This window comes from Apus apus, chromosome 1 (assembly GCF_020740795.1).
Source record: "Apus apus isolate bApuApu2 chromosome 1, bApuApu2.pri.cur, whole genome shotgun sequence".
NCBI classification, from domain to species: Eukaryota; Metazoa; Chordata; class Aves; order Apodiformes; family Apodidae; genus Apus; species Apus apus.
The window spans coordinates 103,959,580-103,976,745 of NC_067282.1; the positions used below are offsets into that span (position 1 = coordinate 103,959,580).

The following is a 17,166-nucleotide window of genomic DNA, read 5'->3' on the forward strand; positions in this document are numbered from 1 at the left end:
GGGAGGGAGAGGGGATCAAGAGCATTATTGTCACAACTTTAATTGCCCTCAGTCCCATGACTTCTGGCATTAGGAAGAACTCAGGGCAAAATCATACTTCTTTCTCCTCCTTGTTAAGCCCGGAGATCAGATTAATTAGTGATTTTTGCTGCAGTTTGAGCTTTTTGAAAATCTGTTATATCTTTTTTGAGGCAAAGAGGTGCAAACAATAATTAAGTTTTGAGCCGTTTGGATGGGATCTGGTGGCCTAATGGTCATCTCTGTGTTGTTGTCTGTTAGTTTTCTTACTATTTCTAACACTCCATTCACTTTATTGGATGTTTCCCAGCACTCTGATAATGTTTTTATGAAACTATCTATCACAAATCCAAAGTTCTCAATGGTGAGTTATAAGGGCTTGGAGGCCATTATTTTATGTAAACACAGACGTGTGCATAAACACACTTTCCCTGTGTGTGTCTCTTTACAGAATCTCCGTATCATTTTGTTGTCTCATAAGTGCAATCTTTGCACTGTCAATCTTTATCCATTACAACCTAGCAACTTAGAACATCAGTGAACTTCCTTACCTTTCAGTTGCCACACACCTTTGAGGACTTAATCCTTGATGACCTTCCTATATAGTAAGGAGTATTATTTCCTACATAATATCTTTTCTCCTTTTCCACCTTTTCCTCTTTTCTTCTTTCCTTTTTTCCCTCATTCATGTCTGCTAGTTTCCTTGAAACTCTATAGAAGGAAACTGTTAAAAATAGAATTAAATCACCCTTGACCATTTTCTTGTTGACCTCCTTTAATTAAGTTCCATAGGTTTATAAGGTAGGACTACATTTCACAGCTGTTCATTCCTGGCAATTAGATCTTGTATATGTAGAGCTTGTTTATATTAGATATCACATTAGATACCAGAGTAGTTTTAAGTAAGAATGCTATATGTGCATTTGTTGTTTTTTTTCCCTGGTCCATGATTAAAATGAGGTATATGACCTCCCAGAAAGTTTCCTCAACAGCAGCTGTCATCCAGGGACAAATTGTGCGACTACTCCCATCAAAAAAAGTTTATAGAACTTCTGCCATCACTGTGATTGCTCAACTTACATGAAGAGATGTGTGAATTGAGTTTACTTGAAAAAATAGCTGCTGTTATGAAAGTTGTGAACTGAATGTAAATTAACATTATTTCGATGAAGACATGGTAGACTGATTGCCAATAGAAGTCCTCAACTTTATGACTTACTTGTATAAGTAGGTAAAATGTATAATATGACACATACATACATAATATACATACAATATAAAATACATAATAAATTAAATACACAATGAGCATATTTCACATACTGTTTTTAGTGGATTGCTTCTGCTTCAGAATTCCAAGTTAACAGAAGGCCAGTAAGTCAGACAAAATTTCCCTCTGCCCTCTATTTTAATTCTTTTTTGTCAGACTACACATTTCCTATTAATTGTTTAATGAGGAAGGCTGATTTGGATTGGGGGGAAACTTCCTTTTGACTTCAGTATCTGCTCTCTCTTCTAGAAAGACAACTTAACAAATCTGCTGTTTATAAATATAAACTGTATTTTAAGAATTCCTTTGAAGTATTATTTAATACCAGCTTGAGTAAATGAAGAAATTTTAGGCTTTTACTAGAGATTGTTTTCTTTCCACCACCCCTTTCACACAGTTTGTTGGGTTTTTTTGTTACATTTAAAAATGTCTTTAACTTCATAGACATTTAACATAACTGTTTTTTACTCATTTATTTCTCAGTCTTCAAGGAGAATTTGATTAAGAGCATCTAGATCTGCCTCACAACAAACATAATAAGATGCCAGACTGTTGAACTCACAAAAAGCTATTCAAATTGGGGAGCATAAAATAAATAAGTTGTTAGGTTTGGTTAATAGTATAAGGAAAGAGAATTTTCTGTGCTAGTGCGTGTGGGAAGAAAAACTAATCACTATGCTGAGGTCATAAAAAGTCCTAAGGACTCAGTATTTTTCTTTTTTCTATCTATATAGTTATTTTATTAAAATATTTTAAGATACTCCTAGGCAGAATATTGAACTGCAACAAAGTATTTTGGAAGAAACAACTGACTTTCTTTTCTAGTCCCCTTCCCTTACAAAGAACCTAAAATATGTTCCTGAAAAGACATTTCTGAGTGATTTTGGAGTCACAATTTCGTGTCTAGCTATCTTATTGATGTTTTTGCTGTTATAATATTTTAGTTTATTTTATTAATTTATTATTTTGCCTAGGAGAAAAACAAGTATTAATGTGGAATTCACTAGTCGTTTTCTGCACCCTGCTGAAGCAGTGTTGCTATTGATCTCAAAGAACGAGGAGGGAATAGATGGTGCCACAGTGACTTTCTCTCTGAAATCTGAAGTCAAGCATATTGAGCCTGCTGTAAGTTTATGTGTATGATTAATACTGTTACAAAAAGATTGTTCAGCTGTATGGTGTATCAAATGAAAGCCAACTGAGGAAAGAATAAAAATTTGAGTTACCATCAGCATTAGCATTAGAATTTTCAGGTTTCCACTATTTAGCCTATGTACATGCAGTGAAAAGCCTAGAAGAATATCTAAGATTTCTAGGGACATAAGTTGCACTTATATTGTGAATAAATTTAAAAATGATGTAGTGATTGCTCTGAAAAGAAATCTGGAGCTCTTTCATCACATGAATGCTTTAGAAATTCCATTGCAGAGGTGGTGATATGTCCCTTCAGCCTGATTATTTCAGTTGTCAGATATAGAAGGACAGCAAAATTTGGTTGCATGTTGCTAGGTTTATTTGTGCTTTTTAACCTTAGACAGTCTATAGATTTAAGATATATCCCAGAAATAGACCAGAGATGGGCATGTGTTCCATCATTTATTATCAAACATTCATTGAGTAGATCTGGATAGATCCTCTTCTGAACTTAGATGTTTTTTATGCAGGGTTTTAAATTTTTTTTTAATTTTTACATTACTCTCTTTATACCATAGCAATAGTCACTGATGTTAGAAGCTTGGGGCAAGAATAAAAAATATAGCCCACATAAAAATATAAAGGAAAAGAGAGAGCTTGATTCTTGCCCCTCTACTATCATTTGGACAAATATTTAAAATGTAGTGAAGTTGAATGCATTTTCAAAAAGAAATAATCTTTAACTGTTCTTTGCTGGCAACAAAGCCTAGCATATAAATTATGTTAATTTTGAGTCACTGGTGGTCAAACACATGGTTCTATTCTTCTGTGTAGTATTTCCCTGTTTGCTTATTTATTATACATTAAGATAGTTTTGCAACTTTTTCATATTTATATTAATTTTTGTTCTCTTGTAGGATATATTAAAATGCAAATCTCCATGTTATGAGCTGAAGAAAGTTATACTAAATGTTACTAATCCCTTCAGAAGAGGTGGCATATTCAGGTAGACAATGCTGTAAACACAAATCTTTAATGATTATACTGTTTTATCAACTCTTTTCGTAATTTTCTTCTTTTCCTTAAAAAGGTAAAACCTTGAGGTTAAATCACAGGGATTTACGTTACCAAAATTGTTACAAGATATCATAATGAATAAAATAGATAAATAAGCCTTAATTGAAATCCATCTCAGTGTAAGCAATAAAGCTAGAGCTTTAATCAAATGGAGTTCATGAACCTTACTTGTATTTTTGTGTTTGGCTGAGATCCAGCAGAATTCCAAAGAGAAATGAACCATGTTAATTAATAGTTGGTTATTTTCTCCCCAGTCTGCTTTTTCCTGCTGTTTAAATTATTAAGCATGCAAAAGAAAAAAGAAGTGTGTATTAGCCTCAGGGCTCACATCACTGTCAGTTAATCTAATTTTTCATTTCTATTCATCACAGATATAACAACTGCAGAGTTATAAATGTTGCTTTCCTTAATACAAAAGAAATAGAATCCTGTGCTCCTTCAAAATCTATGTGTGTGATCTGACTCCATATTTTGCCTTTAGTCTTTAGAGCTAAGCATTGGTAAATGTAATTCATGTATTTACAAGAATAATTTTCCATTAAAAAAAAATATTTTACTGCTGCATTTAATATACATGTTGCACAGTCTGCAAACTAAATTTTTTTCATTCACAGAATAACTTTGGTATAGACACTTATAACAGGATTGTTTTCTCTGTTCCAGCAATGTGTGCTCTGGCATAAGCCTCCTGTGTGGGAATCGTATGAATTTGTTGTGCTTCTGTCTTTATTTAAAGTTCTTGAAGTGGTCAGTGAGGTTGCCTGTAATCAGTTCTATGATGTAGATAATACTGGGGAATAAATAGGAGGAACTTCAGATGTGTGCATGCCTGCAGGGCTGCAATGTTATTGGTATCACAGAGACGTGGTGGGATGACTCCTATGACTGGAGTGTTGGGATGGTTGGATATAAGCCCTTCAGGAAGGACAGGCAGGGCAAAAGAGGAGGGGGTGTCGCCCTCTACATCAGTGACCAGCTGGAGTCTGTGGAGCTCCACTTGGGGATGGAGAAGGAGTTGACTGAAACCTTAAGGATCAGGGTTAAAGGGAAGACAGGGGCAGGAGATGTCATAGTGAGGGTCTGCTACAGGGCACCAGATCAGGATGGCTGAGCGGATGACGCCCTTTGCAGGCAGATAGGAGCAGCCTTGCTCTCACAGGCCCTGGTCCTCATGGGGGATTTCAGCTACCCCTGTTTCTGCTGGAGGGACAACACAGCAAAGCACCAGCAATCCAGGCAGTTCCGGGAGTCCACTGATGACAACTTCTTTCTCTAAATGGTAGAGCAACCAAGAAGAAAAGGTGCTATGCTGGACCTTGTTCTCACCAACAGAGACGGACTGGTTGATGATGTAAGACTTAATGGGAGACTAGGCTGTAGAGACTATGACACAGTCTAATTCAGGGTCCTTAGGACAGTGAGGAAAGAACAAAACAAGCTCTCTACCCTTGACTTCAAGAGAGCAGATTTTGGTCTCTTCAAGGATCTGCTTTGTAGGGTGCTGTGGGACAAAACCCTGGAGGGAGGGGTAGCCCAGGAAAGCTGCTCCATATTCAAGGATTACTTTCTCCATGCTCAGGAGCTATGTGTCCCAACAAATAAGAAGGCTAACAGGAGGGCCATGAAGCCTGTATTGATGACCAAGGAGCTTCTGAACACAGTTAAATGTAAAAACAAGTTATACATAGAGTAGAAGCAGGGAAAGGCATCCTGGGGGGAGTACAAAACAAAGGATTGGGTAAGGAAGGCCAAAACACAGAAGGAGCTGGACCTGGCCAGAGATGTTAGGAACAATAGGAAAAGTTTCTACAGGTATGTCAGCGATAAGAGGAAGATGAGGAAGACTGTGGGCCCACTGCAGAAGAAAACTGGAGACCTAGCCATGCAGGATATAGAGAATGCTGAGGTACTCAATGACTACTTTGCCTCAGTTTTCACTGCCAAAGGCACCAACCAAGTTAGAGAAGGTGAAGGCATGGACAGTGAAAAGGAAGATCTCCCCACTGTAGAAGAAGAGCAGGTTTGTGACCATCTGAAGGACCTGAAGGTGCAAATGTCTATGGGACCTGATGGGATTCATCCATGGCTCCTGAAGTAACTAGCCGATAAAGTTGCAAAGCCTCTGTTCATCATATTGGAAAAGTCTTGGCAGTCTGGAGAAATCCTCACTGACTGGAAAAGGGAAAACATAACTCCCATTTTCATGAAGGGAATAAGGAAGACCCAGGGAACTACAGATTAGTCAGTCTCACCTCTGTGCCCTGTGTGTTCACAGAGCAGATCCTCCTGAAGGCATGTGGAAAACAAAGGGGTGATTGGTGACAGCCGAGGCAGCTTTGCCAAGGGCAAATCCTTCCTGACTAATTTGGTGGCCTTCTACAGTGGGATCATGGCTTCGGTGGACAAAGGAAGGCCAACCAGGACTTGGGGGTGATGGTGCACGAATAGCTCAACATGAGCCCGCAATGTGGGCTTCCAGCCAACCATGTCCTGGGCTGCAGCCAAAGAAGAGTGGCCAGCTGGTCAAGGGAGGTGATTCTTCCCCTTTACTTGGCTCTCGTGAGACCCCACTGGGAATACTGTGTCCAGTTCTGGAGCCTTCGGCATAAAAAGGACATGGAGCTCATGGAGAAAAGTCCAGAGGAGGGTCACGAAGATGATTTGAGGACTGCAGCACTTCTGCTATGAAGACAGGCTGAGAGAGTTGGGGCTGTTCATCCTGGAGAAGACGAGGCTCAAGGGGGACTTCATAGCAACCTTCCAGTACCTGAAAGGGTTCTACAGGAAAGCTGGGGAGGGACTTTTTTCCCAAGGGCTTGTAGTGAGAAGACAAGAGGTAATAGTTTTAAACTGAAGGACGGTAGATTTAGGTTAGACATTGGGAAGAAATTCTGTCCTGTAAGGGTGGTGAGAGACTAGAACAGGTTGTCCAGGGAAATTATGGAAGCCCCCTCCCTGGAAGTGTTCAAGGCCAGGTTGGATGAGCAACCTGTCTAGTGTGAGGTGTCCCTGCCCATGGCATGGGGGATGGAACAAAATGATCTTTGAAGTCCCAATCAACTATTTTATTATGTGATTCTATGATAACTCTCTTGGAAAGAACAGATAAATGTAATTAAGAAGTTTAGGTGTATGCATAACGTTCAAAAGCTACTTGACAGTTACTTGAAGTAATTATAAATTTGGGCAACATTTGAACCAGTAGTCTAAAATAGAAGATTCTTTGTATCATGTTTCCAGTGTTTTGAACCATCTAGTGTTCCATTAGGGAGTGCACTGCTTAGTAGCAAATAACACTAGGAAATGCACTTGTGGTACCAAGGAGGTAGCTCTTTGACAGAAAACTGGACTGAAAAATCTTAAAACTGGGTATACAATGCAGTATGATTTCAGAAAAGGCCAAATTAAAAATAGGAGTGCTTCTCTGACCTTGTGTCAAGCACAAAGCAAGTGTCAGATAGTTCCAAAAGGTGTAAATTCTGCACACTAAACTAGTCCTTCCCTAGCATTTGGCTATTTTTTAGATTTTACCCATTCTATCAACTAAATTATGTTTTCAGGTTTTTACAGTTCCTAGCTTTAAAAGCTTATATATCTATATATCTATATCTATATCTATATCTATATTTTGAAGATTATGGAATGTTTGTACTTCAATAAGAAAAATTACTTGAATATTAAAAAATTCTCTGTTACTTTTCTTTGTGAAGTACAGTGGCAATTTATCTCCCAAGAAAGGTATTTCTATAATATAAGATGCTATAGTAAACAATGGTCATGATATCTTTTGTTTTTAAAAAATGGCAGATTAAACACTTGAGCAGAGAATCAAGTAATGCTGATCTAAATAGTCATAACTGTATTTAAAAGTGTGAGTTGCAATTCACAGCTAGATCTAAGCTAGTTGACACCGGCTTTTGTAGTTTCACTGTGTCCTCTTTCTTCTGTTTTTACTGTCTCTGAGTGCAGAAAAAATGCAGAAGTCTGATTTAAAATTAATGAATTATGTGTGCTGGTGCCATGTGAGAGAAGATCTACAGGCACACCAAAAACTAATTCTTGACTAATCACTAGGAATAGGTCAATGGATTATCCAGTCCATAGAATGAAAATAATGTGTGCACAACATAATTCTCATGAAAAGAAAGATCAGAATTTTTTAGGCAAAAATGAAGTGAATCAGTATGTGGTTGGACAGGAAAATCAGTTTACTCTATCTTAATAGATTCATTATTTAAAAAAGCAAAATAAAATTAACAGCTTTTTTTTTTCTTCAAATTTAAATGGATCCGTTATTCAATCATTTAATTTAGTAAAGATGATAGTATAAGTTAAATTTTAGAAAATTGTTTAAAATTTAAAAATATATAAAATTTGTCTTAATATTGAAATGGACATTATTTTTCTGATTTTAAATTTTTCTTTTTGAAAAAAATTATGAAAATAAAACTGAAAATTGATCTACATGTGATGAGATGGCTGTAGACCATCCCTATGTTTATAAATCAATCTATGGTATTGATGAGGTAGTAGTTTATGATATTTCCAAATAACTCTTGAATAAGTGTCTTAGGATTTTCCATACTTACATGAGCTTTAAAAATCACTTGGCTTAAATTGTGCAAAATGTTTTCAGTTATTAAATAAAGAAAAATGAATAAATAATTGAACATTAAAAAAAAAATCCAAAATTTTAAAGTAGTTTTAAAACATCCCAAATTGAAAATAATAAGCTTCTTTACCAAGCCTTCATTTAAAAATTAAAATAAACTTGAGTTTATTCTTCATTCTACATGTTAAAAGTGTGGTGGTCATGTGTGTTTGCCTTACTCCAGGGTCATTTTGCTGGAGTCCACAAGTTACTTAGTGCAGCCACAGCAAGTATATCAAGCCAGGCAAGTAAAGCAAGAGCAAACCTTCAGGTAAGTTCCAAGTGGCAATTGCTATTTATAATATTGTATAACATTAGACATATTGTAGAATTATGTAACATCTTACATCTTAAAAACACCTTGCAGATAGCTTACTCAAACAGTGGAGAGAAGGTAAATATGGTGTAAAAGATAAAAATGTGTGTAATATGCCATTTGGCCAAAGTGTTAGAGAAACTAGGATTGAAGTATTGATAAAACTGTGGTGATTCAGATGACTGAAATGCTGAAAATTAGTACCGGGAAAGAGCAAAGTGTAACCAATCCAGTTTCTTTTCCTAGAGGTGGAATCTAGTTTTGAAAATACGCCATCAGCAGACCCCTCACAATAGATGTAAAAAATACTTCAGCCCAGAAATACTATCAGTGAAGAATATTATAGGCACCAGAACACTATTACATAGACAGTTTAGATGAACGCATTCAGTGCCATTCTGCCCTTTGTGTTCTGTGGGCTGCTCTGATTGTCAGTGTCCTGAGTGCTTTCTGCATTTACAGCTAAGCTGTACTCATGAGATGTTCTACAATAGGTTAGCCACCAGTGATTAATGATTGATAGTTTTGAAACGTGCAGCCAACATCAGCACAATGAGTTTTGTACAAAAGCTGCAGATATGTTTAGCAAGGCCTGTATCCAAGAGGAGACAGCCATACCTATTACATGTAATGTTACTCTGATAAGCTCTCCAAACTTTCAGCCTTCTAAAGAAACATTGGACTGCTTTGATTGCACCTTACTTCTGTTCATATTTTTTGTCAAAAAGACATTTGGACTTTTCTGAATATAACTCAAAATATGATGTAATAAAAAAATAAATGTCCATATCTCCCATGCTATCAGTTCTGACGGGGGATATAGATAACATTTAGAACCCAAAGGCCATAGGCTTACGCCAGAGTAGAGGGCTCCATCTTCAATTTAAGCAAGAGAAAAAAACCTAGATAACTGGATGACTCTTATTAAAAATTCTCTTAGGAGAAAACAGTGATTTTCTAAAACTACTGTCCAAGGCCTCTTACAAAGAAAGAAAAAATACTAGAGCCACTCTGGTAATTCCATCAATGTCTACAGATTTCACTAGTATATTGTACTTGGAGGTATCAGAAGCTGATGAAGTAGAAAAGGATTTTTCATCATCCTGCATGTTTCAGTTTAATGTAAAAGCTAGCAGTAGCCCATATCTGAGGCAGGTGTCATTCAGTGCTTGCCGGCAAGACCTCTTTGTCCATGGGGATCTGAATGATATTCAGTGAGAAGAATAGAGTTTTTCTTTCATCCGGTTGCCATAGTTATTCTTTTAATTATACTGTGATACATGTGCCTGAACTTTTTCAAGTTATGTACTTCTCTATGCTTTTCCAAGCTCTTGACACTTCTGTTATTATCCTTGGCCTACATCTGTGTGCCAGCATGGTCTACCTCTGTGGGAGAAGGAGAACCAGCTGGAGAGATGCATGCCACATGGCCCAGGAATTCTAATATAAAAATAACCATAAGTAGTTTTCAACCATGGTGGTATTTTGACTGATGTAAATTAAAAAAAAAAAAAAGTATTGGATGACAGTAAAAGTTTAAGGTCACATTTAGTAGCTAACTTTTCCTTCATAGATTTCCTTCTGTAAAACTAGGAAGTGGTAAAGGTATACTAATGATTCACTGATAGCCTATTCTAAGAAACTGACTAAGCAGTTCACATTATGCATTACAGTGTTCATGAGTCATAAGGATGGCTCATGATTGCATAGATTGATTTGCAAAAAAAGCTGTTAATATGGATAACTATTTTTACATCAAGAAAAACTCATTCTAAGCCAAAAAAAGGAATAATTAATTAATGAATTTCAAGTCAAACTTTGCAGAATATTATATATAGCTTCTTAATGTTAATTTATTTACTATTTTTTTAACCAGAGATAATACCAAGAATTAAAAATATTTTTAATTTTCTCAGTTTTATTCTTACATTTATATTAGACAAAATACTTGCTTGGTTACTGATAGGATAAATAAAAAATGAATATCTAAAAGGCTCCATCATTTCCCTGTGTAATATAGGTTATGGGAAACAACATTAATACCTGTTGTTTCAGAAAATATTACTTGGAAATATACTATCAGAAGCCATTATATTTCTGATTAAAATTTAATATATTAGAAATTGATCTATATTTATGTAAGCCACAGTACCTCTTTTGAGCAGCTCCTGTTTTAATTTCTATCCTAGTCTTTGTTCTGAGATCACAAACTATCCTACAAAGTGTGGAAACTGGCAAATATCTTAGATTTGAGTTCTGAGTTAAAATGTTTCAGTATTTTCAGTGCATTGGTGAGCAGTTCCTTCTATCCTTTCTTTCTCTAATAAAACATTTGCTTGCTTCTGTCTTCTAAGATTCATTGATGAGGTTGCTGCTATGTGGACTTAGATTTCCCCATGGTGCCTGGCACTTTTTTGTTTTCTTTTTACCTCAGTAATATACAAAAACGGGATGGGACTAAAAGGATAATCTAGAATTTTTGCTCCAAATACAGAAAGTACAGGAATGTTCCTTTTCCAAGAATTTGCTGAAAGGAAAACAAAGTTGTTGGCTAGTTTGGACCCTGTACTGAACATTAAATATAGAGTATTTCAGCATGTCACTATGACAACATGATAATATATATGGACTATATGTGTTGAATGCATGGATGATTTTATTTTTGACCTTGTGTTTTTTGCCATACCTGATAATATGGCAAACACAGTCTCTTTGTAATGCTATGTAGGAAGAGGTGACTTTCAACTCAGAGGTCATAGCTGCTAAGTTGTTTCTTACTGGTGCACAGGTATGTAAGTAATTTGTAGTACAATTTTGAACCATTTAGACTAAACCAGGGAAGGAATTGAATTGGAATTTATTCTATCTCAATCAGGTCTTTGCACCAAGCAATTGAGAGGTGACCTCCCAAACCATCCCTCACCTGTAACTTGCACTTGCAGAACTGTTTGTTCATTTAATGCACAGTAAAATAACCTTGCTGGAAAGGGGCTAGTTGTATTGGCAAAAAAACCAAAACAAATGAGAGGCGTTTTGCGAAGTTGGTTGGTCACCATTCCCTCTGTTAAAATGAATCACCTCTAATATCTGAATTATCAGACTGACAGATCTGATCCACAGTGTGAAATAATGTGCCTAGTCTCACAAGTAGACTGCTGATCCTTTGTGTCTATACAGCACATGCGTAAGTTTCATGGGCAAGATCCGTTTCCACTGAATCAAGTTGCTCAAAGCCCCATCCAGCCTGACCTTGAACACATCAAATGATGGGGCATCCACAAGTTCTCTGGATAACCTGTTACAGTGTCTCACCACCCTCACTGTATAAAATTTCATCCTTAAATCTACCCTCTCTTGGTTTAAAACTGTTACTCTATGTCCTATCTCTATAGGCCTTGATAAAAAGTCTCTATCTTATAAACCCTCTTTAAGTACTGAAAGGCCAGAATAAGGTCTCCCTTGAGCCTTCTCCTCTCCAGGCGAAACAACTCCAAGTCTCTCAGCCTTTCTTTATAGGAGAGGTGTTCTAGACCTCTGACAATTTTTGTGGTCCTCCTCTGGACCCACTCCAATGGGTCCATATTTTTCTTGTGCTCAGGACACCAGAGCTGGATGCAGAACTCCAGGTGTAGTCTCATTAGAGCAGAGTGAAATGTCAGGGTCATCTCCCTTGATCTGCTGGCCACAGTTCTTTTGATGTAGCCTGGGATATGACTGGTTTTCCAGGCTGCGAGTGCACGTTGCCAAACAGGGTGTGGTGTGACAGAAGGGCCTGGCGCAGCAGTTCACACAGGCAGGGCACGGAGCAGGGCATGGGCCCCCTCTTGGCTCAAGGTAAGAACTCAGCTAGTGATCGTTCCCAGCCCCCAAGAAGAGGACCTAGCCATGGTATCCACTTGAGCAAAACCCGTTGCCAGGAGGACAGTGGCAACCCAGACAGAGGTCCCTCCCTCTCACGAATGCAGCTGTCCAGGTCTCTGGCTGCACAGAATGTCTCAGCCTGGCAGTCGTATTGGAGGAGAGCAGAGAGAACACCTGCGTACGCTGTGACCAGGTGAATGATTTACTCAGCCTAGTGGCTGAGCTGAAAGAGGAGGTGGAAAGATTACGGAGTATCCGGGATTGTGAAAGAGAAATAGATTGGTGGAGTAATACCCTACCATCCTTGAGACAAAGCCTTAAGGTGGAGGCTTCATGAGAAGTAGAGGATCTTCTTGCCTTCCTGTCACCTGGCAGAGGGAGGGGACCTGGGAGATACTTATTTGTAAGTACAGAATAAATAGCACATTGTACTTGCATACCTCACATACAGTTTTTCTTTCTGAAAAATGGCCTTTAAGTATAGATATTTAAATTAAACTCCAAGGTAACATATTCTGAGAATTTTCGAAGTCCATTTATTTAATATTGTGATTTTTTTCTTAGCCTGGCACGTATAACTATTTATTTTAAGAGAGACCCAATGGTTATTAAATGCTGTTTGGAATAATTGTTCACCATAAGCTGGTTCGTCAAATTTTACTGCTAGGGGAAAATGAATTTTACGTGTGGATAATATTAAATCTGAGTCTAGAGCTAAAACTCTACTTGCAGTATTTTTTTGAGATACAGTATAGTTTTCAGCATCTATGAGCTCTGTGCTTGTTCTAAATTAAACAACACTCTCCTATCATAAATGTAACTGCACAGTCTTAACTCCTGTCAACACTGGTAGAAATTATTTATGAAGAAGGATAGAAAAAACGATAAAGTAATATCTAGGAAATATGACAGCAGGAAGCACAATTTGCTTTGAGGGAATTGAGAATAAGCAAAGGTTTTGTTAGAAGTTATTTTTTCAAGTGTATCTGTTCTTTTCAAATACACTTGAAAAGCAGTATTGTCATGAACAGAGTTAAGGTGTTTAAGTTAAGGTTCATGCCCTTCACTACTTTCTCAGACAAGTCTTTGATTGCATTTGCTTTGCATTAACTGCACTGTTAGTGCATATGGGTAATTCCTGTAGTCTTGGTGCAAAAGGGGTGCAGAAGAACATGATTTCTCATCCACTCTTTTCAGGGCTAGAATCTGGTGGAAATGAGCCTCGCATGTGAACTAAATTAACTGAAAGAAGATAATTATTTTTAGTAGAAATTGTTTGAAAAGCTTTTCTGACGAGATTTGGTGGTTCCTAGCAAGATCATAAAATATATATTAACATGGGAGTTTTACATCCCTCATTGTGTGGTATAAATTCCCAATACTTTATTCAAACACCCAAGAGTAAAAGTAGCCTTTATACAGAAAATTACGGAAAATTGTGTCTCAGTCTATATTTATTCTGTGATAGAAATGTTGTAAAGCATGTAAGTAAAGACAAAAGTAAATTTCAAATGTTTTTTCTGGTATATTTCTTGTGAAAAAAAAAGAAAAAAAAATCTAAGTAATATTTTAGGAAAAAACCCAACTATTTTAGTTAATTAGTCTACACTCCAATATTAAAAAGCTGAAGATTCTAAAAATGACAAATGTAAGATGGCAAATTCAGTCTGTTTTGGAAATCAGCACTGCAAGTAAGATAAATTCATTGTACCAAGTAGAGATAGTGGCAACATCAGCCACCTATTGTTAGCCATGAAATATGTGAATGTTCCACTGTATATATTGGTGTTATTCATAAATACTTGTATTCCATTTCCTATAAGAAAAAAATCATGGCTGAAATGTTTTAAATAATTTTTGTATTATTGATTTGTTGCACTTCAGGAATCCCTAGTATAGAGAATTGTGGGGTTCCAATGGAGTCTTTTTCATTATGTTTTAAATCTGGATCTTGCACTTACTAGACTGAATTTGGGTCACTCTTAACATTTATTAGTGTTAGTGTAAAATCCATTTTTTACTTAGCTTTGTTGATTTCATATGTGAAAAAAAGAGGTAACATCTTAGATAACAAAAGAAGTAGGTTTCCTATTGAATTTCTTAAATGTATTGCCATCTTGGGGCTTGGTTAAGTTCATTAAAGTGTATAAAGTCACCCCATTTTTATAATAAGATTTATTGAGAAGTGGTTTTTACTATTACAATGTGGCTGTCCAATTAAAAAAATCTAAATAAACAAACAAATAAATAAGAACTTGCATATTATTTCTAACCTTGAATTTACAAAATTAGATTTTTATTTAAAAAACTATAGGGAAAACATGCAGATATCTTTGAATTTGTTATATATTTATAATAAATTATAAATGAATAGATTTTTCTGTTCCTTGTGAGTTAGAAATACTCATGAGTAGCAGGGAAAAGATGCCAAATCAGTCCTCTGTATGGTGCAGTGTATACATCATCATTTGAAATCACCCTGTGTAGTGAGTTTATTTGTGTACCTATATGCATTTACCAAAATGCATGTGACCTGAAGTGAAATAGTGTGTCTTGAAAAACAGAATTACTTATTTCAAATGTATATATAGAGTAATAATGTTTTCTAAATTATGCAGAGAATTTTTTTGCTGTTGAGGTGTAGTAGTACAAACCCCAAAACATTACCATTTTACATTCCAAATAGAAATTATGATATATATTTTAAAGCTAATAATATGTCAGGCTACATAGGAGTTATTCAAATGGTTGACTTGCAGATTATAAAATTTATTCTTCATAATTGTTGGTGTTCTATGCAGTAAAGTATCCACATTTAATAAGTCCACATAAATGAAATATTAAAAATAAGATTTAAATATATATATAAATGTTCTGAAGACCTTACCATCTAAGAATTGTTAAATACAGGACTTTCTAAGGCAATGAGCCTCTCATTTCCTTTACTATTGAACAGGCAGACTTCCAAGTGATGGACTTATTGTGCTATTCCAACAAGATCCACAGTTTAATTTTTCTTTACAATCAAATAAAATTTAATAAGTGGACAAAGAGGAATAGTTGATTATAATCACAATATGTTACATTTAAAATAATATTTCCCACAAGTAAAATTTTCAAATTAATATGGTGAAATATATTAGTATTTCTCTGAGGCCAGAAATTTGCAGTTGCACTGAACGATTAGTAAAAACAATAGAAACAAAACTAGTAACATTTTAATTAGAAGAAAAGAAATGGGATAACATTTCAACAGTGTCTGTATTTCAGGAAATGAAAGGAATTAAGACCTAAACCTTCTTTAGGATTTGGTAGTGTCACCACTGCATAAATGCAGACTTCAGTTGAAATCATTGCAGCTCTGCTCAGGAGTTGGGTTTCTTGTATTTCTCCAGCCCTAAGCAAGAAAATAAAAAAAAGGGCTTTACTAGCTTTATTTGGCATTTGTTGAACTGGTGTTGGGAAATTTTAATTGTACCCCTTCAGTCAAATTAGACACGCATTCATGCTTAAATATAAAGGTGCATTGAGCAGTGACCTACTTCTGTAAGTGGATCTACAAGGAGTCCTCAAAGATGTGACACAAGCTGATTCCTTGTATACACTTACACCAACACCAATCCTGTGAGCATCAGGTATATTCATCCCGCAGCACGAGATCTGTTTACCAAAAATGGCTTCTGAGCAGTTACATTCCATGATCCATTGCTACAAGATGATGCTGCATCGTTTCTTATCTCTTCAGGAATTGAAACTTCATCACCTGAAAGGGAGTTGTTCTGTCTTTGGCATTCCTGCTTCCAGCCAATTGGGCCTTCTTGCCCTCAATGCTAGATTGTTCCTTGGTCCTGAGTTATCATAGCTGCATAGTTAAAATTTGAATTCCCCCTTCACTGTACAGAGTTCCTTTCCAGATGATATTGGAAAGAGAGCTTAAATTTTAAGTAGAGTTTGAACCATGAATTCAGGCCCTGAAATAAGGACTAGTGGTATATCCAAGGTTAAACCATAGACTAGAATCTTAATTTACCAGATAGTTCTCATCTTTTTGTATATGACCAGCTGGTATGTTTTCTAATTAAGCTAATGTAAAATGTTTACCGAAAAGTGTGCACCATGCATACACACAAAACTGTAGTGTTCTGTAACATAAAAGTATATAGCCTGGCAGTACATTTATAGTTTTTAAAAAATAAACTTTAAAAGTCTTATTTTTATTCTTTCTAGATGTTAATATTGTGTTAAGGTACTTTAACCCCTAGGTAGGCAGAAAAAAGTGAATAGATTCAGTTAGCTCTCAGGATGGTACCAGGATAAGGTAATTGAGTTAACATAAATAAAGCAGAATGCGTGTCTTGTCTTTAAAAAGGGGGGACTGTTAAGGTAGAAAGAAGGTAGAGAGAGCTAGAAAAAGAAATTGGAGCTTGAAAAAAAAGTTCAGGTAAAAGGACATCTAGTCTCTGGAGTGTGTTCTGGTAAGGGGCAAAAGGACTGTTACTTTTGCAAATCAATTTCTATAAGAAGCAGCAGCCTATCCCCAGGGTTTATGAATTTAAGTCCTAGAGTGAGCACAATGTATCTGAACTGAATTTGATTTGCAGATATTAGATGTCTTTCCATAGAGTAATTTTTGGGGGAAAATTTGGAAAGACTGAATGGAAGACAACTAAGAGTAACAGAGGAATGCAAGGCTTTGCCACTTCATGATGTACTAGGGAATGATTCTTTGCCTATCCCTTTAGGATACTGAAATGATAAAAAGAAGAATCGGGACTGAAGTCCGCCAAAAGGGCAGGAGTACTTTGACTGGGACTATAATAATTGTATTTTTTTTAACCG

At 36.2% G+C, this 17,166-nt stretch overlaps 1 protein-coding gene across 1 annotated transcript in view; it reads left to right on the forward strand.

The window, feature by feature from the left end:
• CFAP47 (cilia and flagella associated protein 47) overlaps window positions 1-17,166 on the forward strand; it is a 307,875-nt gene that overhangs the window by 111,358 nt on the left and 179,351 nt on the right. The window contains 4 exon segments of the mRNA XM_051614860.1: window positions 2,557-2,693; window positions 2,696-2,718; window positions 3,340-3,428; window positions 8,335-8,421. Of these exon segments, the coding sequence (XP_051470820.1) occupies window positions 2,557-2,693; window positions 2,696-2,718; window positions 3,340-3,428; window positions 8,335-8,421 (336 nt within the window).